The sequence below is a fragment of the Lygodium microphyllum genome, chromosome 18 (genome assembly GCF_053477565.2).
Source record: "Lygodium microphyllum isolate KBCC chromosome 18, Lygodium_microphyllum_v1.1.10, whole genome shotgun sequence".
NCBI classification, from domain to species: Eukaryota; Viridiplantae; Streptophyta; class Polypodiopsida; order Schizaeales; family Lygodiaceae; genus Lygodium; species Lygodium microphyllum.
In genome coordinates this window covers 137,536,193-137,561,579 of record NC_141152.1, presented here as the reverse complement: position 1 = coordinate 137,561,579, position 25,387 = coordinate 137,536,193, and the positions used below count along the sequence as shown (strand labels likewise).

At 41.4% G+C, this 25,387-nt stretch overlaps 1 protein-coding gene across 1 annotated transcript; it reads left to right on the top strand.

Annotated features, from left to right (window-relative positions):
* Window positions 1-6,691: 6,691 nt before the first annotated feature.
* Window positions 6,692-25,089, top strand: EMB3113 (Ribosomal protein S5 family protein). Its single transcript, XM_087699303.1, has 3 exons — window positions 6,692-7,368; window positions 24,155-24,406; window positions 24,558-25,089. Exons 1-2 carry the CDS (start codon window positions 6,770-6,772, stop codon window positions 24,402-24,404), a joined length of 849 nt encoding a protein of 282 aa, XP_087555429.1. The 5' UTR covers window positions 6,692-6,769; the 3' UTR covers window positions 24,405-24,406; window positions 24,558-25,089.
* Window positions 25,090-25,387: the final 298 nt, after the last annotated feature.

The window sequence follows — 25,387 nt, the reverse complement described above, 5'->3', positions numbered from 1 at the left end:
GCAAACTCTTCTCATTCAGCATAGCTCTTGTTGATTCCATCAGTACCCTATTTTTCTTTTCTGCTACACCATTTTGCTGCGGTGTATAGCTGCAAGTTAACTGTCTTCTGATCCCATGTTTAGCAAGGTACATGTCAAAGTAATTAGAGACATATTCTCCACCTCCATTTGATCTAAGACATAAAATTTTACAGCTCAACTCATTTTCAGCATGCTTCTTGAAGTCCTTGAATGCATCAAACACATCATCCTTATGTTTCAGTATGTAAAGCCAATGTACCTGTGCTGAAATCATCAATGAAGGATACATAGTAATGAGCACCACCAAACGAAGCATTATCAGACGGACCCCATACATCTGAATGTACCAACTGGAAGGGTCATGAGCTATTCCTTACATGTCTCATAAATGGAAACCGTGCTTGCTTTCCAAACTGACATGCATCACATACATGTCCAAAGTCATGATACTTGAACTTAGACAGCCAAGCACAATCTCCTTCTGCTGCATAGATTTCAGTTTTTGTACATTCACATGGCCAATCTGCTTATGCCATATCTCAACATCCCATATAGCACCGTCATCATGTGCAAACATGGCTGCTTTCAATTCTGGAATTGACACATCAAGAGTAAACATTCTGCCATCTCTTCGACCTCTAACAATCAATTTGCAGCCATTACCATATTCTTCAACAAAGAATCCATCTCTATTAAATCTCACTTGCAAATTTTGTTATGCCATCTGTCCAAATGACAAAAGATTCTTGGTTATTGTAGGTACATGTAGTACATCATACAGGCTCTTTTTCTTGCCATCAAGCATCAACAACGAAACAATTCCTATGTGCTGAATGTCATGTTGGGTGTCATCCCCAGTACACACATAGCCATGTGAACCTGCAACAATCTCATTAAACCATTCTCCATGGGGTGTCATATGATTTGAAGCCCCTGAATCAATGTACCATCTCTCATCTCTGTTCTGACTAGATGCATTCTAGACACATGCTGCATGGCAAACAATCTGTCAACCTGCTCATCATGAGCACTGATAGAAGATGCATAGTGCCCATGTTGTTTGCCCTTTGCCTTCATATCTCCTTGCTTCTTGTAACAATCCTTTTCAATGTGTCCATATATGCCATAGTAATGACAATCCTTATCTATGTTTGACTAATCATTTGACTACCATGAACCAAATCCACCACCTCTACCATGGGGTGATCTCCCCCTACCTCTAAAGCTGCAGATCCACACTGGCCCTATGTATTTGTGCCATGCCAGACATTCTGTTGATGTTGTCCATAAGCATTTCGAGTGTCTCCTCGACCTCGAAAAGAGCCACGGCCTCTATCGCCTCTACCATGCTGGCTAGAGTAAAGAACAATGTATGTGCTTTGAGACATACTAGAACCTATATTCAGCCCAAGCTTAACTTCCTCATGTAGCAGCAAAGCAATCAGCTCATCCCAATCATGGGATTTAGCTCTCACAGAAATAGACATATTAAATGCTTTATACTCTTTGCCAAGTCTATTCAATGCCACTACAATCATATCATCCTTAGACATTGAGGATCCAATGGTGGCAAGCTGATCCGCTATGTTCTTGATGTCTATAGTGTAGGCCTAAATGCTTTTGCCATTTCTAGACATGTTATTGAACGGTTGCTTTAGCTGAATCTTTCTTGCATGTGTTACATTTCCATAATTCTTCGTGAGTATGTCCCATGCATCTTTTGGAGAACTACATCCAGTAATCTGTATAACCATAGCACTTGATATACATAAGGAAAACCAATGTAACACCTTGCATGCTCTCTCAGTCCCTAGCTTATGAGCCATTTTTTGATCATTTGTCGGATTCCTTTCATGTATTTCAGGTTTAGCCTCATCACTTGTACATAAGTCCAACTAACCTCTGTTAACCAAAAAATTCTTCATACGGAACTTCCATAAAGCAAAATTTTTGTTGTCCAACTTTCCCCCCACAATTTGAGTGATATTGTCAGTGCCTCGAGCATTTGCCATAGTTGCAGCTTAGGTATTCGGTGATGTATACAACCTGTAAGTATTTGACTCCTTTTCCTACAGTTCAGGACCAGTTTCCTGCTATTTAGGATAGTTTCCTACAATTCAGGACATGTCAAATGGCCACTGTCAATCCTTCAAGCTTTAGGAGTTCATGCTCTGATACCATGTTGGAAGAGAAGGAGAGAGACTGAGTGGAGCAGAAGATAAGTCTCAATTCATTGTTCTTCTTCTTCTATTATGCTTCCATCATACTAACTGAAAGAGACTTATACACATAAGTATGACTAACGATGACTAATTGTGGTTAAGTCACTGACTACACCGACTTATTGAATGTCACACACATGTACAGCTGTATCCAGCTAATGTCGATCACACACATAAAGATAGATTGATTGAAGAGTAATAGGAGCTTGATATTCTAACATTGAATAGCTTGTAGTAGCAGTTGGTACACATGGCTAGGGTGTTGGATAGGCAGTAGAGCATGGTCTACTAGAGATAGACGTCTGCTTGATAGATTTGAGCCCTCGATGCATTATGTCTTGGTTACAGATGCAGGAGAGCCTCTCACCTATGATGAGGCTATGTGTAGGGGTGACAGTCACTCTTGGGAGAGGGCTATGCAGTCTGAGATAGACTCCTTGCACAAGAATATGACTTGGGATTTGGTTGCATTGCCTCAGGGCAAGAAGACTTTGCCATGCAAATGGGTGTATAAGCTGAAAACTACCCTTGGACACCCCAAGCCGGCTTATAAGGCAAAACTTGTTGCTAAGGGTTCTAAACAGGAGCATGGAGTTGACTTTGATGAAGTCTTTTCTCCGGTGGTCAAGATGACCATTTTATGCTTGGTTTTGGCCTTAGTCACATAGCTTGATTTGGACATGTATCAAATGGATGTCAAGACTACATTCTTGCATGGGGATTTGCATGATGAGATTTACATAGAGTAGCCTAAGGACTTTGTAGAATCTGGCAGGGAGCACCTAGTGTGTAAATTGAAGAAAAGTCCTTATGGGTTAAAGCAGGCACCTAGGGAGTGGTATCATAATTTTAATGCCTTTATGTAGTCACAGGGCTATAGCAGGAGTGCTATGGATCCGTGTCTTTACACGAAGAAAGCCCGTGATGGCTCATTGCTTATTTTGATACTTTATGTGGATGATATGTTGATAGCAAGAAAAGCTCATGATGAGCTGGATGCTCTTAAATCTTAGCTGAAGAAGAGCTTTGAGATGAAGGATTTGGGATAGGCCTCTCATATTCTAGGTATGCGCATTAAGCATGGCAGGCATTAGGGACTACTCTATCTCTCATAGAGGGAGTCCATTCATAAAGTCCTTGAGCGTTTCCACATGCAGGACGTGAAGCCTATTGGCTGTCCATTACCTTTTTATGTGAAGGTTTCACAGGCCCATTGTCTGTAGATAGATGAGCAGAGGGCCGAGATGACCAAGATCCCTTATGCATTAGCCGTGGGAAGTTTCATGTATGCCATGATAGCCACTCATCTAGATATTGCCTTTGCAATTGGTGTTGTGGCACGCTATATGGCTACACCTGGCAAGAAGCATTGGGATGCCGTGAAGAGTATCATGAGATACCTGAAGGGCACAATAGATATGTGTAATTGCTATGGCAGCCAGGATATAGGAATTGTGGGCTACACAAACTCCGATTATGCAAAACATGCAGGAGTTCTGGGCTACACAGACTCCGATTATGCAAAATATACATGAGTTATGGGCTACACAGACTCCGATTATGCAAAACGTGCAAATAGTAAAAAGTCCACTTTCGACTATGTCTTCACCTATCCTGGAGGTGCTGTTCCTTGGATGTCGAGGGTTTAGAAGTGTACGGCTCTCTCTACCACCGAGGTCGAGCATGTTGCAACCATTGAGGCTTGCAAGGAGGCCATATGGTTGTTGGGCCGTTTGGTTCAAGACCTTGGGATTGATATTATACCTACACTGCATTCAGATTTTATGAGTGCTATTCAGCTAGCCAAGAATCCAGTCTTCCATGCGAAGACGAAACACATTGAGGTGAGGTATCGCTTCATACGTGGGGTCGTGGAGGACAAGTTTGTTGTCAAGATCTCCACTGACGAAAATCCTACAGATTTGCTCACGAAAAGCCTTACTATTGAGTGCTTTGCCTTCCTCAGGAGATTGATGGGCATTGGATGAGATGATATTTTTTCCTCATCCTGTTGTACATGTATACATTGTACTGTCTTTTCTTTTTCTTTTCACTCCTCACTGGGGTAGATTCGCCTTTAAGTGGGAGGTTGTTGGGGGTAAAGATGCCTCTGCCTAGCCACCTGTGTATTACTACACTGACAGTACCCACCATTGCACACTGCAGGTGGCGGGCGCTCGTCACCGTCACTTTATTATTTATTCTTTTAGTGACAATTTGAATAAAGGAAGGCTCGGTCACACATTGTAACAGTTGGAGTTCCCATTTGTGTCTCTCTCTCTTTCTTGCTCTTACTCTCTGCCATAGCTCACTTCCAAGCAAGCTTCGATCCTTCTCACCTTTCATTGGTCACTAACCAACTCTATGGGGCAATCAAATTGTGCGATTACTTGCTCGATGTGGTCCTAGGATTATTTTTATGAGTTGCTCAAGATTCCATCCACTTGGTGAGGTAGTTTATGGCAACAATGATGTACTTGGCTTGTGAGTACTGTGCTGAAAGGTTAATTAGACCAATGAAGTCGATTCCCCATTTCTTGAATGGTTGGTGTGCGATTATTGAGGTCAACTCCCTTTTGTCCTTACGAATAGGAACTTTGATCCGTTGGCACTCATCACAGTACTTCACAAACTTAGCTACATCACAAAATAATGTTGGTGATCTCAATTGAGACTAGAGAACTTTGTGTGTTGTGGTGTCTACACTGAAATGTCCTCTAGCAATCCCACCATGAGCTTCTTTGACAAGAGATTCCTCAAATAGCAAGTGAATGTTGAGCTTGCCCTCCTTCATTTGGACCCTAGATGATCCTCCAAACCTGCTCCATTGCCAATGTATATCCTCCCTATGGGATCCCTGATGGTTTTGTCACCCAGCCCATGTTGTCCCTCCTATGCCCACACACCCTGCCCATGCTCCCCCTCCTATGTCCACCCACCATACCATGTAGCCCATGGTATCCAACAACACCATGTTGGCGGACCTACAAACAATCATGCCTTTAGCTCCCTCTACAACGTTACCCACCATAAAATCTTCAAAGAGGGAGACAGAGCACCATTGAAACCAATTGAATCATCCACCATGGCAGGGGGGAGGGTGGGGAAAGGGAGAGTGCAAGAGAGAATGAGGGAGGGCAAAGAGAGAGAGAGAGAGAGAGAGAGAGAGAGAGAGAGAGAGAGAGAGAGAGAGAGAGAGAGAGAGAGAGAGAGAGAGAGAGAGAGAGAGAGAGAGAGAGAGAGAATAGTAAGAAAGAGCATCCAACTAGAAATTCAAATATTGCATTTAGCTTTTGTAATTTTGATATTAAAAAACTAAAAATTGGAGAGGTTTGGGGTTATTCTACTTGTGCCATCTAGGTTTGGCCTTAGGCTTGTGAAATGCATGAATTATAATGTAGTATAGATAGTGTAGATATAGTTAGTATAGAAGTATATATTTGCATCTTATGCATGAAGATGGTTGAGGTTGCTAGCTTCCTTAGTAGCACATTGGAGTGATATACTATGCATTTGGTCAATAAAAGAAAATGAGCAAAAGTAAGAATCTCCACACAAACCATTAAACTTGAAGTCAAATTAGATTTGTGTGTAATGACAACCTTTTAAGCCTATAACAAACATTTTTTTACAATTTTGGTTGTCTTTATGTGTTCAACCAATATATAGGGTAATCATGCCCACATAGAAGGCACCCAAAAAATGTGATGGAAATAGTGAGTGGAGGTTGGAATAGGAATAGAATTTTGTTGGTGGTGAGGAAAATATATTACATTTTGTTGAACACATCAATCATCCTCCATCACAGTGAAGTCATGTATTAGAAGAAAGCGGTAAACTAACCGATTAGATTAAAGCAACCATCCTCTGCATTGGCTCAATGTTGCTTTTGAGATATTTCTTTAGCATTGTTGTGCATTGAAGGCAGTGGGTAGGCTTATCTCTTTTGCCTCAAGTTGGAACCCCTAATTTAGCCTTTTCCTTGAAACCAACTAAGAGGTGATTATTACATTTAGTAATCTACCACCCTTCATAGTAAACATGTTTGGAAGCCGATACAAAACTTATGACATGCAAGTTGTATCCCTGAATATGTAGGAAATTGATAAGAAGGTAAGGTGTCTATCTATTGGTTTCAATAAGGAGTTAACTAGGCGTTCCGCGCCTAGACTTGCCCCGGCGTCGGGGCAGGCACGATATTTGCGGGGGGTTGGGTGCTGGACACGTGGCACCTGCCTCCGCGTTCTCTTTTTTTTTTGTGGGGGAGGTAGGGGCTGCCACGTGGCACCCGCTCCCCACCTCTCCTTAACTAATAGTATAGATAATTCACTTCACACTCAACGTCTTCACTTGTATTCTATTAGAACGACTGTCGAAGGGTCGGATTTAGGGTTAAAATCGAATTTGAATTTAAAAAACTTAAAGTCAAATTGAGTTTATTTTTGACAACTCTATCCAAATCTATAGACTGTGTGAGAGAGGAGGAAGAGGAGGAGGAAGAAGAAAAAGAAAAGAGGGAGAGAGATATGGCTATGGCGTCCTCCCTCTCCTCTGCAACCTGCGCTCTGTCCTCTCTCAGCATCTCATCCTCATCCACCCCCTCCTCTTCCTCCTCTTCTTCTCTGTCTTTCAAATCATCCATATTTGGCTCAGTACCCAAATGCTTTCATGCTGCCGCTCATCCGTCGAGGCAACATCAGCAACCCTATCTCTGCTCCCCCTCAGCCTCCATCGTCCTGCTCCAGGAGGACCACGAAGAGTCCCCGGAAGAAACCAGAAGGGCGTACGAGGAGCTGTACGGGGCCGCATTCTCCAAGCTCCAAGGTAAAAAGACAGACAATGATGAGGGCTTTGGCGCAAAAGCTCGCAGGAGTTCCCGGGACCGGGCCGGCAAGGACAACATGGAGGAGAAGGTTGTGCAGATCAGGAGGGTCACAAAGGTTGTCAAAGGTGGGAAGCAGCTCTCATTCCGTGCTATTGTCGTAGTGGGTGATAAGCAGGGCCGCGTTGGTGTCGGTGTTGGGAAGGCCAAGGAGGTCATCACTGCTGTGCAGAAGTCTGCTGCTGATGCCCGCAGGCATATTGTTACAGTGCCCTTGACAAAGCGGCGCACATTCCCACACAGGTAGCCTTTGGTCCATGCCCTGTGCTACATTAAATATTGCAGATGATTAGGTAAGGTGTTTCGTCTTTGAATCGTGCAAGAAAATTTTACCAAAATCAGTTACAACACAGCTAATCCCTTTTGTGCATTGAGATACCCAGTCATTACACATGGTTAGCAACGTGGGCTTTCCAGAGTGTGATTTTCTTGCCACAATTGAATATTTGTTCACAAGAGGAGTTGGTTGGAAACAAGATGACTGCTTGGAGGTGCAAGCCTATGCAACTAATGTTTATTGATAAAAACTTTGCTAAAGTGTTCAACATGACACCGGCTTCAAAGTAGGAGAATGAAGAACATTGGCTCAATATCATTCTATAGACTTGCTATATAACAAGCCTTTTTTTCTAATAATAGTTATTTAGAGTTCTACTTGATGACTTATTCCAAGCAATGGCATGTAGGAGTAGTTGCTTTTTGTCATTCACTTAGAAGCATGTGGTTATATCATGACTTGGTCATACATGTTTATCTATTTTTTGGTTGGACATTTTGTTGAGTATTAGTAGTTTGTATGAGAATTGTGCTCCAATTTCTCAATTGAAAATGTAACTTAAAGTAGGAGGTAGGCATGCATCAACTAGGAAATGTACGTGGAATAGTCATGTCAAACTTTACAAAGGTCTTGTCAATTAAGTAACTATTGTGGCTCATGTGATACTTAAGATACTAGCTCATGATTGAGGTTGGACCTTCACAAGTCTATAGGTATGGCAAATAGTATTTGCTTGGTACAGAGCTTATAGAGATGCAGGGGGTTTCCACTTACTCACGAAGGGATATGGAGCAAGAAGAAGTGATGGGCAATAATGCATCCTAAAACTTCTTATTGTATTGCTCCAAATTCTTACATTGCTGAGCATCCAACTGTCATGATATCCACATTAAAGGTGCTTGTTAACCAATTCGATGTAAACATTTACTTGAATTGTATCTATGTTGACAGTGCTCTACCTTGCATCAAAAGAGTGGGCCACTGCTGCAATGCATTCTCCTTCAAGAAAGTAGTTGCCTTTTGAATCCTCGAAGGCTCGGTGAAGTTTCTCCCTAAATAGGGTGCATCAAATTGCTTAATGAAAGTCAAAGCTTTCAGCCTATCTTGTGCACCGTTGAAGGACTCAAACTTCATTGCCTTCCATTCTCATCATTGTCTTTTGTTGCTCCTTTGGGTCTCAAGTTGTCATACGTTGACTGCTGTAAAAAGGATATATTTGTTGAATTTACATCAAAATCGAAACCAAATGGAGCATTTGTACAACTAGCATTCATTCCTTGAGCCCCATAAGCATTCGGGGGTGCAGATACATTACCAAACATACTACTTTGTGCCCTAGGCATCAAATAGTGCTGCCATACATAGGGTTTTACACATTTCCAGCCATACTCGAATACATTGGGTCTTGTATACCATGCATTGGTTGTTGCATACCATAGGGATTTGTCCCATGCATTTTTGTATGTGGTCCCTGTCCAATGATAGCATGAAAAATCGTATTTAGGCTCCTTCTCACTTAGTCACTCATCTGCCATCTTATGTATGGAGACTTTATGGAGAGAGGAGACAGTGCCAGTGCCCATGCAACCGGCGACTCATTGTTTTTTCTTTTTCTTTTGTCTTGTATTTCAGCTGTTTATTACAACATATGTTTACGCTTTCATTGTTGCTCCACTTCTGACACATAGCATGCATGCCTGGCTGTTCAAAATCCATTGGATTGGCACTTCCATGATGGCCTTGTATTTGCATTTCTTACCTCGTAGATACCAATTGTTTTTTTTCATTCGGATCTTTGGGAGCTTCAAATGAAGGCCTTGGCATTACCTTTGGTGCACCTTGCTATTCCGAAGGTGTAGAAGATGCCTTCTTTTTCTTGCCCTTGCTATCCTTTTTCAAAGCATTCAAAAAATGGGTACATTGAGGATCCTTTGCCAATTTAGCAAAGAGATTTGATGTTGTCCTCATGTGATTCTTGAATTGGTTATTCACTTTGCTGGTTGTTAGCCTCATCATGCCTTGAAGGCCTTGGATCTTGCCCAATAGCAACAATTTTTAGCTTGCTATCCATGGTTTGAGCCTTGTCCAAGGTCAGGCATTGGATTTCCTTCATTCCCTTGTGAATATTTATAATGAGAGGCATCATCATTGCTTGAGTCCATCTTACTATATGAAGACATGTTGTTGCTGTAATTTCTCAATTGAGAGTAAAAATCAGCACTAGCACAAAGCTTTGGCTTGCAATCAAGTGCCTTTGCCCACCGAATCAAGGGGTTGAGTGGTATCTCGGCAATGGAACTGTATAACTGGCCTTTCTTCTTGGAGAGGTTGGTAATTCCTTGATCAAGTACTTAATTACAACAATTAGCAAATAAACATAAATTGAAATCTACAATTTTCTTTAATAATCTTGGACATTGGACACCCTGTTGGCCCTAAAACTGGTGTCCCTTTTGGTATTTCTTTAACTTTGATTGCTAATGGAATGAGTATAAGCTAAGATATCTCAATCTCCATTGCTGTTTCAAATGCCCCTTGCTGTAATAACAATCAGCAAACAATTAGGGCTATTTGCCCCTTGACTTTTTCACCCAAGACTTGCACAATTGCAACCACACGTTGACAAAATGTTGCCCTAATTTACAATGAATAGGTTGGCGTCTGAATTGCTTGACAATTGCACAAATTTCGAGACCTCTCTGATATCCACTAAATTTGATTGAGATCTGATCCAAATGGCTAAGAAATGTTGAGAGTTAGTGATCCCGAGCTAGAGAAGGTGAGAGAATGCCAGAGAGAAATTTCTACTTTTCACACGAGAAAAGCTTGAAATCTGATTGCTGCCTGTTCCAGGCAGCATTTAATGTTGTCGCTAGCTGCTCAGGAGGCCCCAAATTGCTGTTGCCAATCCAAAGTTGGTGTTGCTAGCTTCTTGGAAGGCAAGAACTACTGTCGCCTACTCCAATTTGGTCTTCTCTTGCCCTTGGTAATCTCAAATGGTTGTCCAATTGTTGTAGATCCGGCCAGTAGAATCCACAACCGGTCTCCTATCTCTGTGTTGCAAGCACGGTCACCAAGGACAAGGGATGGGGTTTGGGGGATGGGAAAAAATAGGGAATGGGGGACGAAGATTGTGTCAGGGATGTAAAAATTATATGTTTCCAAATATAATTGAGATCCTCTATAAAGCAACTAAACAAATATGATATCTTAATTTAAGAATCTTCTTACAATATACATAAAAGTTCAAATTTGACAACAATAAATGAGCCATGAAACTTTGAAACTTGTGCTTGCACCTGCGTGGCATGTAGTCTTCACCAAACTTGGGAGGCGAACAACATTCAACTGTGCACGAAACTTGGGAGGCGAGCAAATTTCAGCTCTGATACGTGTTTGTGGTGGCCTACGTGCAATGAAGATTCAATATTCAGCAATGGCAATGGTGAAGAGAGAGAAAGAGTGAGTAGTAGTAGTGTGAGAGAGAGAGAGAGTGAGATGCACGACATGTGGGTACAAAGAGTTGTACATCTCTTAGGTTTTTGTGATAGTTATATATAAGGTACTAAAGTATAAGTGCCAAGGGTATGTCCGTACTTGAGCACATATAAAAGACTGATCCTTTATTCATAACATAAGAGTTATGTGATGGGTAGCTCTACTGTCCACAAGCCAAACAGGGTGCTAAGATGCTTGGTTGTGACGAGTGGGTCTCTGTAGGCACATCAGCGAGAGACAACTTGCAGATGTGAATGAGACTTGCATCTGATGTCTCTAAGGAGTCGATGCGGGTCTTTGTAGGCCAATCAAATATACTTTTTTGAAGTTGAGTAGTTCATTGATTGTGATGATTGACTGATGGCAATGTGAGTTTGGCATCGCCATTGCCTATGTTGGGGGTTGCCACCACTCTACCTCCCTTGTTGGGGGTTACCTAACTGGGTGTGCGGGTTTGATTCTTGGATTTTGGTTGTCTCTCTAGCCTTAGATCGACACTCGTCATCATAATGGCCAGCCTTTTGACAATGTTCACAATACCTATTCTTCTTGGGTACATTTTGCCATGGAGGTTTAAGATTAGATTGAGGGGTTCCTTGGGATTTACTAGCCTTGTTTTGATTTTAATTTTGATTTGAGTTTTGTTTGCCCTTGCCTTGTTGCTTCCTTTGAGAAGATGCAATGAGAGCCCCTTCTATCGAGAACATGTTATGAAATTGATTGAACTACTGTGCGTAACGCAATAATTGATACTCAAACTTATAAAGTGTGGGCATTTGAGGTTGTGAAAGTACTTGCTGCTCAAAAGTGAAAATATTTTCTTGGCAGTTTGTTAAGGAATAGGGTAAGTGAGAGGACTCAAGAGCCCCGATAGTTGAGAACTTAGTAAGAAGAGGTCGATACTTAACCAATTTGACTTTCAAGTCATCTTTGTCTGTGATTTTAAAGTTTTGGAGCTCATGATTTAAATTGATGTGATGGATTTTATCTCAAGTTGCATGGCGGTCAATCAAGTGTATCTAACGCTTGGATGCCAAGTCGAAATGTTGAAGATGAGAGTGAAACTCAAGCAATAAGCCTTGCAGAAGCTCGACAATAGTGGAGGCATTATGAGCCTTCTGTGAGCGGATGACCTTGAATGAAACAAGTGCTAGATTAGGTTAGGGTTCTAACCCTTGCACTAAATCCCATAGGTTCTGAGAGTCTAAGATATGTCTTATCAAATTTCACAAGTGGTATAGTTGAAACGAGTCTTGTCATTAAAAGCATGCTTGGCGGATGAGGGTCTAGAACCATGAGGTGTCTGTGAAGAGGGATAAGTGGGGTAAGATGGAGGATAGGATGATGGTGGTGGTGGATAAGGAGGAATGAGTAAATGTGGATAGACAGAAATAGGTTGCTGATGTCCTATGAGTGCCGATTGTTGTGGAGATACCGAAACGGACATAGCTCCATATGATATCGCAGGTGGAGGTGAAGGCACTGTGACACAATAGCCTTGTCCAAATGTCAGCTAGGGCACAACATAATGACGGAATGGTCCATTAGGTAATGCCACAGGCAAATTGCGCTACCAAACGATCCACACTTGAGTATGCTTGGGATGCACTCCTAGAGGGATAACTCAAAAGTGTGCGTATATGTGAAATGCCGAGCCTTCATCATAGGTGTGTGTGTGTTGTGGATAATGTGGTGTACTTAATGGAAGTGGAAAGGAAGATGCAGCGGAAGATGAGGGAGGGATGGGTGGCAGCCCAAATGGATGGGTGGGAGCCCAAATGGATTTGTGATGGATGTTATTGTGGGAAACATAGTTGGTGCCTTTTGTCCATTATATGCATTAAATGAAGATGCATCTACTCCAATTGGCCATGAGAAATAAAATCATTTGAAGAAAAAGGAAGGGATGGAGTACTTATAAATTTTTCTTTCAGCTTCTTACCTAGTTTTAAGTTCATAAAGAAATACATGTCTTCTTGATGACTCAGAAACCAAAGGTTGTTTTGAAGCATCCCTTCTTGATGAGCGTCCTTCGATCCAATAGAAAATACAGTATCAGCTGGCATAGAATTGGAAATAATAGGATTTGTACCTTGCATCAGAGAATAGATTTACCGTGGAAGTGATGTATAATCAGAGCCAGGTTGCACTTGCGGCTGGCTAGTCTGTTGTGGAGATTCCAAAGGTCTTGCAACATCATTAGTTTTGTGCATCTAATCTAAAGAAGAAAACTCATGCTTACCTTCAACCTCCTGATGAGCCCAATGCATAAGGATGAGATTATACTTAGCGGCAGAAATGTGATATGGTATGTGGACTTCATGGTAGCTTGATAGTTTTTTGCCCATGTGAGATTGGGCAGATGCAAGCTAGGAGGTCCACTCTTGCTCGTTTTGGTCAATGTTTGGTTATGTAGACTCAAGCAGTGGAGTGAATGCTGTTGGGAATAAAGGCTCTCGTGCCTTTTAATGTGCTCGGGTGTGAACACACCCTTAGCACTTGTACTTACACATATATATCTATCTAAAAACCTAAAGTGGTACACTCGTCATTTTACCCACTAATCGGGCATACTCTCTACTTTGCTCTCTCTCTTGCTCTCTGTCTTGTTGCGTGTAACGAACACTGACTGCCTCGTTCTTCGTGCCTCCCTGTCACTACAAATTGGTATCAGAGCAGGCAAGAGACAGCTCAGGTGAAGGGGAGTTGCAGGCAGGCTTGTGAGCAAAGGAGACAGTTCATTGGTGCACAAGCGTGACAGGCAGCAGCAGTCGATTGGTGCAGAAGGGCGATGGGCAGCAGTAGGCGTGATGGGACCAGCTGATAGACGACAGGTTGTTTTTCTGACCTAGCAAGCGAAGTGACTGCAGCTGTAGTAGGGAGTGACGAGCTGGTGATGGGGCTATCAACAAACAGGCGATGACCAGGACGACCTATAACAGCTGCGTGACGGGACCGGGAGCTTCCGTGTGACGAACAAGGGGCGACCACGCGACGGGACTGGAGGCGAGCTGCACGGCGCTGACGACATGCGTGGCGGCACAGGCAAGCGGGTCAACGGACCCCGTCACAAATTTCTTCTTAAAATCAATTTTTTCTTGAAACTCCTTTTGCCTCCCCTTTCCGTTATCGGGTGTTCACACCTACAAGCGCAAAGTGCAGATCTGTGTCTTGAAATTTGGGGGTTTTCCCAAATTTGGTGCCTGACACACATTGCAGTGATCTCTGAACCAAAATTACAGACATTGAATGCACAGGCCTCAGAAATTTTTCGGGATTCTCAAATACAATTGAAATTTTTGCTTGGATGAGTCAATTTCACTGAAATCTGTGCAATCTTGGCCCAAAAATTTGGGGCTTTTCTCAGATTTGGGGATTGTGATGCAGGACAAGACAATTTTCCTCAGAAATTGCAGGAATTTTGTGACATCTTGCCTCCGACTTTTGGGGCTTTTCATGTACATGCACAAATTGGGCTGAAATTTACCCAATTTCTCGACATTGATGCACATTGGACCCTGTGGAATTTGGGGCTTTTGCAGTTTGGGCAAAATTTGCGCACCATTTGGTCATTTTATGTACATGTAGGTTTAATTCCATGCAATTTGGACATCCAACACGTGGAAAATTTGGGGGTTTTGCTGAAATTGCTCTATTTTGGCAAAATTGACCTGTTCCATGCATGATAGAGAAAATGCAGATGTGTGGTTGATGCTTTGAGCACAAAAATTTTGGGGCTTTCGATCGTGCGTGTCAAATTTTATGCTCGTGGGTGCATGTACAATAGAAATTGCATCTAAAAGTTGGGATTTCTCACGTAATGTGGTAAATATGCCCTAGGAACAGCTGTAATCAGTTGTGGAATGCTGTAGCACATGGTTTGGTGCTTCTGAAAATTTAGTTACAGATCTGAAATCTCTGCTTCTACGTGGTCATTTATTGCTGGTTGGTACTTGTTTGTACCTTGGTCACATGTGTGACAGTTTGGGCCTGCATTTGCTGAATTTTTTGGTCACATTTGGGTTGAAAATCATGACTGGCAGCAATGACAGCAGTAATCTCATGCACATAAAGAAGCTTGAAGGAGCACATAACTTTGCAGTTTGGCAGAAACAGTGCTACAATATCCTATTGCAAAAGAAGCAATCAAAGCCGATTAAAACCAAAGGGGCAAAGCCTGTAGACATGGAACATGAAGATTGGGATGAGTTAAATGAGCTTGCACACTCAACCATCAAGCTTATGATTTCTGATGCCTTGGTTGTTTAACATTGATAGTTTGGATTTTGCATATCTATATGGACTCCTTTGGAAAAACTGTATGCACAGAAGAGTGTTGCAAGCAAAGTGTATTGGTTGAAAAAGCTTATAGATTTGCGTATGAAAGAGGGTATAGCAATGTCTACTCACTTGAGTGAGTTTAACTCCATTTTCAGCCAGTTGGTTGCCTTAAAGTTCTTGATTGATGAAGATTTTAAGGCTACATTCTTGCTTTGCACTCTTCCAGAGAGTTGGGATACATTCAAGATTGCTATGAGCAATTCCAATGCGATTCTTTTGTATGCTGATGTAGAGAGTGCTCTACTCATGGAAGAAATGAATCGACAGAACAATTCATCTAGTAAGTCTTTTAGTGCTTTGCATACTAGGGGCAGATCATAGCAGAAAGGCAAATCTGATAGCAAGGAACGTAGTAAATCACGTGGCAAAGATGTTGAACGGCACCATTGTGGTAAGAAGGGTTACTTTAAACGTGATTGCTACAAATGAAAGAAAGAGAAAGGAAAGGGTAAGAAAACATATGATAGCAAGGAAGAGAAGAAAGAGGGTCAACCCAAGAAAGAGCAGTGTTAAAATTGAAAAGGTGAATGTAGTTCCTCATGACAGTGATAGTGGGAATGACGTCCTTTTAGTCTCTTTACACTTTGGTGCACATGCTTTACTTGCAGATACAGATGATGACATGCATACCTGGATTCTCGATTCAGGCGCTTCTTTTTTTGTTACCTCTCATCATGAGTGGTTCTTTGTCTATACAGGGGATCGACATGGTGTTGCCCATCTCGGGGACAACTATGCATGTGACATTGCAGATATTGACAGTGTGCAGTTGCAGTTTTAGAATGGCTCTGTCTTCATACTTCAGTATGTACGATATATATCTGAGCTCAAGAAGAGCTTGATTAGCACAGGGCAGGTAGATGATGATGGTTTTAATACCACCTTTGGTGATGGAAAATGGAAGATATGTAAAGGATCTAGAGTGATTGCCAGAGGTTGTAAAAGTGATACTTTGTATCCTTTCCATGTATCTAGTGTGAGTGATCATGTTGTTGCCGTGACCGAGCAGCCAAGTGTTTCTTTGTGGTACGGCCAGTTGGGACACATGAGTCAAACATGAATGAAAGTGCTTTCTCATTTGGGTTACTTGCCTTGTCTTCGTTATGTTGATTTTGAGCATTGTGATCATTGTATTTATAGTAAATATGCACAGATGTCTCATAAAAAGTCTCTTTCGCTAAAATCTTCTCCTCTAGAGTTAGCACATTCAGATGTATGTCAGATGCTAGGATTATCTTTAGGGGGAAAGAAATATATTGTCACCTTTGTCGATGATGCTACAGGAAAGGTATGGGTTTATCTCATTTGTAGCAAGGATGAAGTGCTTGACATGTTTAAAAAATTCTTGGCATTGGTTGAAAATCAAACTGATAAGACACTCAAGTGTCTTCGCTCTGATAATGGTGGGGAATATGTGTCCAAGGCCTTTCAGGCATTTTGTGATAGCAAAGGGATAAACAGGGAGCTCATTGCCCCTCATAATCCACCCCAAAATGGAGTTGCAGAGTGTATGAATCGGACCATACAGGATAAGGTCCGTATGATACTGTCTCATGTTGCATTATCCCATGGTTTTTTGGGCAGAGGCTGTTATGACAGCCGTACACTTAATTAATCGGTCACCAAACAGGTCTTTTGGGGGGGGGGGAGTTTCCCAAGAAGCGTGGTCAGGCAAGTCACCTTTATATGCTCACCTGAAAGTGTTTGGCTACAAGGCTTTTGTGCACATTCGTAAAGAAAAACACAACAAACTTGAGCCAAAGCCTTGTAAATGCATTTTTCTAGGATATAGTGATGAGGGTGAAATGGGGTATAGATTATGGGATCCAAAGGAAAGGAAAGTAGTACGCAACAATGATATCTTTTGGGAAGATCGCATGCATAAACAGCCCGAAAAGACTGAGGAGGTCCGTAGAGTTGTATTCCGGGAAGAAATTTCTTTTGGACACCAAATTGTGCCCGTTGTACAGCAGCAAATACCTGCTGTAAATGAACTTGTAAATGTTGAAAATAATGTTGGAAATGATCAGTTAGCTATTGCCCATGATAATGAGCCACTACACGTGTAGGAACAGCCATGACAAGAAGCTGTTAGTGTTGATTTGCAGGTTGAAATGCCAAGACAGCATGCTGAAAATGAAAATTTGCAGGAATAGCCAGCAAACAATGATCATTGGGTTAGGAGATCGTCTAAAGCTACTAGACAACCTGATAGGTTTGTTCCTGGTGCAAACAATGTGGCTGATTATATCATGTTGACAGATTGTGGTGAACCATCTTTCTTCAAGGAAGCAATAGACAGATAGGACAGCAAGAAATGGTATAAAGCCATGTTGTCAGAAATGGAATCTCTTGAGAAAAATGGCACTTGGGACTTGGTGCAGTTGCCTAAAGGGCAGAAAACACTTCCATCATGCAAATGGGTTTACAAGATAAGGTCACTTTTGGTTCCTCACCAAAGTACAAAGCAAGATTGGTTGCAAAGGGGTACAAGTAAGAACATGGAATTGACTTTGATGAGATTTTCTCTCCCATAGTCAAGATGACTACATTGAGAATCATTTTGGGCTTGGTTGTAGCTGAAGATATGGAGCTCATACAGATGGATGTAAAGACTGCATTCTTACATGGTGATTTGCATGAAGACATATATATGCAACAACTTAAACGGTTTGTTGAAAAAGGGAAAGAAAAGATGGTATGTAAACTCAAAAGGAGTTTGTATGGGCTGAAACAAGCACTAAGAGAATGGTATCATAAGTTTAATACATTCACGCAGTCTCAAGGTTTCCATTGAAGTCAAGTGGATCACTACTTGTACACTAAGAAGGCAAAAGATGGCAGCTTGATTATCTTGGTTCTGTATATTGATGATATGTTGACTGCTGCCAGGGATACTCATGCCTTCACTGAAGCAAAGTCTCCATGGCAGCTTTGACATGAAGGATGTTGGTGATGTAAAGCACATTTTTGGCATGCGAATGAGATAGGTTAAAAGGATTGCTCTATCTATCTCAACATGAGTATATCTCCAAAGTTTTGCAGCGTTTCAATATGCAGGGGGAAAAAACAATTGGCGTTTCATTGTCTCCATATGTGGAACTTAGTGCAGAGGACAGTTCTACATTTGATGATGAGAAGGTTGAAATGGCCAAGATACCATATGCTTCAGCTGTTGGTAGTTTGATGTATGCTATGGTTGCTACACGTCCTGACATTGTCTTTGCAGTGGGAGTGGTTAGCATATACATGGCAAATCTTGGTAAAAAGCATTGGAAAGCAGTGAATGGTATTATGAGATACCTCAAAGGCACAAAGGAGTTGTGCATTTGCTTTCGAAAGCAAAAGGCATTTGTTGTTGGCTTTACGGATGTAGACTATGCTGGTTATGCGGATTGTAGAAAGTCCACTTCTGGGTATGTGTTTACTTTCACAGGAGCAGTCTCTTGGATCTCCAGGCTACAAAAGTGTGCTGCATTGTCTACTATAGAGGCAGAGTATGTGGCTGCTACCGAGGCATGTAAAGGAGGTTCTATGGCTTTCATGTCTGGTGGTGGGAGAGCTTGGCATCATAGAGTTACATGTTCTCCATTGTGATAGTCAGAGTGCTATCATGTTAGCACGTAATCTTGTCTTTCATGCAAAGGCGAAGCACATACATGTGAAGTACCACTTCATTAGAGATCTACTTGACGACAAGAGTATTGAGCTTGTCAAAGTGCATACAGATGATAATCCTGCAGACCTTTTCACAAAGGATCTTCCAGTAGAGCGGTTTGCTCATTACCTACAGATGATGGGAGTTGGATAGATATATGTATTTCAGCTTTGTACATACCTAGACTTAGCTGATTCTTTTCTCCTCTTAAGGCATGTTGCCTTTAGATGGGAGGTTGTTGAGAATAAAGGCTCTCGTACCTTTTAATGTGTTCGGGTGTGAATAGACCCTTAGCACTTGTACTTACACATATATATCTATCTAAAACCTAAAGTGGTGCACTTGTCATTGTACCCACTAATCATGCACACTCTCTACTCTGCTCTCTCTCACTCTCTCTCTCGCTATGCATAACGAACATTGATTGCCTCGATTTTCGTGCCTCCCTCCTGGTCACTACAAATGCATTCAAACTCATCAGGTCCTTGTATTGTTTTTGCTTTTGTGGATGAGCTTTCCGAGCAAAGGCCAAGATTTCTCATAGAATATCTAGCTTTGATACCAATGACCATGTGTGAAGAAATGATCTAAACGCAAAAACCACAAAACCAATCGTACCACATAGCATAGATTGATAAATACAGAAAACAGTTAGGGTTAGGGTAACTCAGAGATAGTGAATGCAATGAATAATGAAGTGAATGGATATTAAATATACAATGCTTATGTTGCAAACACACTATGCAATGAATACTGAACCTTGAACTCTCATATCTTTGGGATCAAGGTAGAGGCTATGAGCTAGAGAAAGTGTTGTACTCTAAACGGATCTCGAATTGCAGTTAGGCAGTCTCTTTGTGTCGGACACTAGTAAATGTAGCTAGGGATTGTTCGATTTGAAGCAAATGGTAGTGTAGGAGAGAGAAAGACAGAATGCAAGTACTCGAGGAGAGAGAAAATTGGGTGATAGTGTAGATGACCTTGTGAAGGAGAGAGAGGATTAAATGCAGACAGTTAGTGCAAGATGACAACACTTGGATGATGGCAACGGCTCTAGAGACTTTTGATGATTGTAAATGGAGCTTGGATGATGATGTTAGGAGTTGGAGATGGATGCTTGGTAGCAAATGCAAGTCTGACAGTGATTGAGCAGTAGGTGATAGCTAGATGTGGGTGTTTGAGGTTGGAATTAGGCTCTAGATAGTAGTAGACAGTAATGGAAGACTTTGATTGTGATGTCTTGTGCGAATGAGGTGTGGCCAACAGAGATATGACTCTTGAAACCTGCACAAACGAGATTGAGGGAGAGGGGTGGGCTGCGTGCCTATTTATAGAGAGTTTGGGGCACCCAAATTAGGGTTTTGCATGTGGGACAATAACTCTCTAAGATCACCTTTCTTTTTAAAATAAGGTGCTTTCTTCATTAATTAAGGGTGTTTTGGGGTTGTTTAAGTTAGGCTAGTGCATTTTCAGCTCAATAGCCTCGATTTTGTGTCTTATCATTCTGTGCATCCTCATAACTATATATGCCATTATGAATTTTATACCTTGTAAGATTATATTTGATTTTGCGTTTGTCATCAAAGTTAGGGACCATATTGTTTAAGATTGTCATCCAACCAGCTATAATCTCTCTATCTTCTTTTATGACTCTTGAAACTCTGGATCCAACACACATGTAGTTGTATGCATAGGAGAATAGTAACTATTGTACCTTGGTACACATAATGTGTGTATCTCCTTATATCTCTATGCGATGCTACAATCCTTATCATTATCATTAAAAGCATGAATGTTTGTAGCTGCTCAATCATTTTGTCCATAGACTCATAGACTTTCATGATGCATGGTTGCATACCATCAACAAGTCTCAGCAAATGCATCATAGGTTGCACCATGGTATCAATCTAATGAACATTATTCCAAAAAAAGCATCTTTTATACATGCAACACATTTCATTCTTGCAGCAATGAAGGATATTGCATTTGCATGATACTCATCATTAATAAAGATTGCACTGCATATACTTAAGCAACCAAGCATGAAGAAATTATAAGCAAAGCGTGTTTCTGAGTACTTTAAGTGAACCTTCATGGATCTTTAGTAAAACTTAGCATGGATAAACTAGTAGTTCAAGACAAATGTAACCATAGCATTTGTCTTTTAAATCACAGGATCAATCCAATCCAACTTGCCAATATCTTGTAGTAAATTTAAGCAATGTGCTACACAATAAGATACTATAATGTGTGGATTTGCATGTTGGACAATTTCATATGGAGCCTATTTGTGGGCTCTCCATCCAACACAAATCTACTGACCAAATTAGGGTCAATCATCACAATGCTGTTGATCCATTTTGTCGCAAGTATATCGACAGACTTACTAATATCAGTGGCATCATGTGAGTTTATAAAATACATCCCATCTTGTGAATATGCGACCACTCCATGAATGGATTGCCTTGGAGTGTCCAACCACCTATGTGCAATCAATGTTACTTTATTTGTTTTCCATAAACTCTTGGTGTTTTCAGTTGCAATCTCCACAGCATGTCGCTCCCTCTCCAAAAGAGTAGTATGCAAAGACTCAGAGGATGGTGAAACATACGAGGGTCTTGCTTTTATAATCTTTTTATACACGTTCTTTAAGTACTCGGATTTGACTGCATTAAATGCAATGTGATCATGGTAAAAGAATCTTGCCATTGCCATGTTTGTATCCTCCTTTTTTGTGGCATCCACATGTGCATTAAGAGTGGTTTGCCTAAAACGTGTGATTGTAAGTGTTGCAGGTACTGAAGAGCCATATATCTCAAAATCACCACCACCTATGTTGCTAGTGGTGAGAGTGTAGTGGATAATAGCCTAGCTTAACCCGGTCCGCTAGATGCAGCAACAATGCTAGTATCTAGGCCAAATGAATGTGGATCTATTGCCATTGGTCAAGATCCTCTCCTCTGTGCTGAAATTGTATCTTGCTCGATAACCTTTTGTTGAAGAAATTGCTCCTTCTCTTGGCTGAGATTCTTATAGAAAACACTTAATAGTCTAGCTCTCTCAAAACATAGGCTCTTACTTTATTTGTCCTACTAGTTCTTTCATAGCCACAAAAGGTAAATTTTTAGTGTCTTGATCTTCCACCTAATGTTGGCCTTTCAGCCTCTCATAGAAAAACACTTAATAGTCTAGCTCTCTCAAGACATGGGCTCTTACTTTATTTGTCCTACTAGTTCTTTCATAGCCACAAAAGGTGCATTTTCAGGGTCTTGTTCTTCTACCTAATGTTGGCCTTTCAGCCTCAACCTTGCACATGTTAGATATGCTCAGTGCCCCACCCTTGTAAGGTGCCACCAATGATCCATGGTGCTCTAAGGTGTAAGGCCCCCATTTTGAGGAGAAGCTGTGTGTGGGCACAAACATTAGGTGGATCTTGACTTGTACCTCATACGAGGTCTATGTGATCGGATGGCAAAAAGGTGACCTTTGTGAATCTAGCCTTCGGGTTAGATAGAGTAGTTATGTTGGTTGCAACTCCAAGCACAATGCATTGAGTTGTGGGGTGTGGGAGTTATCAAGGACCCCTATTTTGGGCCTCTAGCTAGAGGATCTCAAGGGGGCTAGCAACCCTCTTGATAGGGGTTCGGGGGTAGCGTCCTCGGCTTGATGGTAAAGGGAATATTCCATGGATGACTAGGATAGGTTCACAATATGGTTAGGTATGCTGACCAGACTACCTTCCCAAGCTATAAAAGGAAGACCCCTCTAAAGCCATTGTTAGGTCATCTTTCACCCAGCTAGAGTTCTTCTAGCTACCCTTAAGCTCTTCACCTATCATTTGTTTGGATTGCCATCTAAGCTTCACAGTGGAAGTGCACAGGTGGACAGAGCCATCTTTGTATCAGTTCGTTTGAAATTAGCAGTCTTTGTTCTTCTCATATTTGTTGTATGTTCTCTACTCCTTGCTTAGATTTTGTTCGCTGTGCCGTGTAATTTTTACAGTACCATCATAACCAATCATCGGATCAAGGTGAGCAAGGACACGATCTTTGATGAGACTTCAGTCTTCGATGATCCTATTGATGGTCCTTCTATAGGTGGTTCTTTGTCTTGGACTCCCCCTGGCCAATAATCCCTTCTCTTCCTTCAAGGTTGCCTATTTGCTCTTCTTCTTCGTTTGCGATTCCTTCTCCCCCCCCCGGTTCATCTCCACCTACTTTCCTTCCTCCTTTTTCTACTACTCTTTGAGTATTCCTACTCTATCTCAATCCTCAGGTCTCTTCTTTGGTGTTGAGCCATTAGAAGGGGAGCCTTCCTCTTTGGATGAGGGGGGATTTACCTTCACCTATTGAAGGGGAGTTGCTATCCCAGACATGTATTGCAAGTATTGGAGGCTACTCAATTTCCTTTGCAGGAGGATGAGCCTATTACCATTCCTAGGTGGTATTGGTGGCTTGTGCAAGATTTGGGCGTTTCCCATTTTCTTGCTACCCCCTAAAAGCCTACGTAGATTAGCTAGATTGCAAGTCCAGCAAGATAGTTCACTTTGTGTGAACTATGTCTTTACGTCACAGATTCATTAGGATCACGAGGGTACTATAGTTGATGAGGCTCTTGCACATGATATTTGGTGTTGTGCTATGTAGGATGTGCATGATCTTATCGAGCATAACTAGACTTGGGAGTTGGTTCCGTATCTAGAGAAGTGGAAGGTGAGTGGATCTATAAGACGAAGTACCTTGCAGCTGGGTCCTTGGACAAGCATTAGGCTAGGCTTGTTGCCAAGGGATTTGCCCATGAGGATGCCCACAACCGATCCTATCTATAGAGGATTTTTGGGCATGTGTCCTACTGTTAAACAATAAAGCCTTTTATATTTGGTAATCAGCATTCATTGCCTCTCGGGGCCATTTTTAAGGATAATAAAATTGACATTATGCTCAATGGTTTTCGACTAGTGCTTGCCTTCATTTTAGTGGCTCAATACACCAGGCTGAAGATAATTTGGGGACCATAGGCAGGTCAGCCATTGCAAAATATAAATAGATCTTATGGAAAGAGCATCATGTTGTAGGTCGTTAGGTTACACAAACTATATTCTGTAGTTGATACTAGATAGATTGTCTAAAACTTTTGCTGCTTTATGTTTGGGAAGATTGATGATACATTGCTTTAACCCTGAATAGGTTTTCTTATTATATTTATCCAACTAACCGTAACATAATTCCCTTTGATAATTTCTATGGCTCCTACAGAGCAGAGGGTAAATATGGGGCTGCAAAAGTTATGCTCCGTCCAGCTGCTGTAGGAACTGGTGTTATTGCTGGTGGATCTGTCAGGGTGGTTTTGGAACTAGCAGGAGTGGTCAATGCCCTTGGAAAAGAATTAGGAAGCAAGAATCCTCTAAATAACGCACGAGCTACTATTGAGGCAGTCTCAAGCATGATGCAGTTCAGTGAAGTTGCAGAGAACAGGGGTATACCTATGGAGGAACTTTGGAAATAACTGTGAGTACTTCTTTCTTACAATCTGGCTGGTTAGGAAAATATATGTGAACCTTGTTTAACATGATGAAGGTGTGCTGAATGTTTTCCTAGCTTCCTTCCATCTGGCCATGTTGATGGTGGTAAATAAATCGAAAAAATATTGTAATTTCAGGGTCTATAACAGAAAACTTGCAAAGCATACTTCCAAGTGTTTGACATCAGTGTCAGTGATCCTCATGGAGGGAGCCACTCTAATTGAGATGTTTGCTGCTCTGTATGGTTGAAGTCTGCCAAATCGAAAACAATTTTCTGAAGCCACTTTGTCAATTTGACAATAGGGTAGTCTCACATTGTTTGGCATGGGAGCTTCACCTTTGGTGCTACTCGTCTAGTTCATTTTCCTTTTCTTGGGTGGGATGGAAAAATTTGTGTTTATGTAAAGTTTTGTGCAACAGTTTCAACTTTGAACCATCTCACTATACATTATCCACAAAATCTAGTGGTAGCAGCTCATTGATTCCTTTTTGTATTGCGTCAATCAAGTGGCCTCATGTTCCCTGTAGGGAGAAGCCTTGTCTGCATTGTATGGATACTGTTCTATGCATGAAATTTTTGTGATGTTGATGTCTTGGTGCTATCATAGAACTATTATGAACTTCTTTCTCTGATTCTATAATATCATCAATGTTACAGACCTTTGCATTCTTTGCTCTATACTGTAACCAGGTTGGCTTGGAGGTTTATTTGTTGACCTTTCTAGATTAACAGTATAGTTCTTGGTCTTGTGATATACTTGGATAAAGCGTATATGTCACTCGTTGCTGGTTATAAGCTAAGTCTCATCTTTTAGCTCACGCAAGGGTTCTCATCCCTGTGATTTTATAAAAAGAGTTCAGATTCTGAAGACTGAGCATCACTAGTGGGGAGGAAAATGAATAGATAAACCTCCTTTCTGGGTAATCTGTATGTTTTCTCGGAGTTGTGTTCCCTCTTGAAAATGAA

Excerpts from the sequence above, each read along its gene's own strand:
- EMB3113 (XM_087699303.1), top strand. The coding sequence starts at position 6,770 with ATGGCTATGGCGTCCTCCCTCTCCTCTGCAACCTGCGCTCTGTCCTCT. Across the intron at positions 7,369-24,154 it reads CGGCGCACATTCCCACACAG|AGCAGAGGGTAAATATGGGG; the intron begins GTAGCCTTTGGT and ends TGGCTCCTACAG.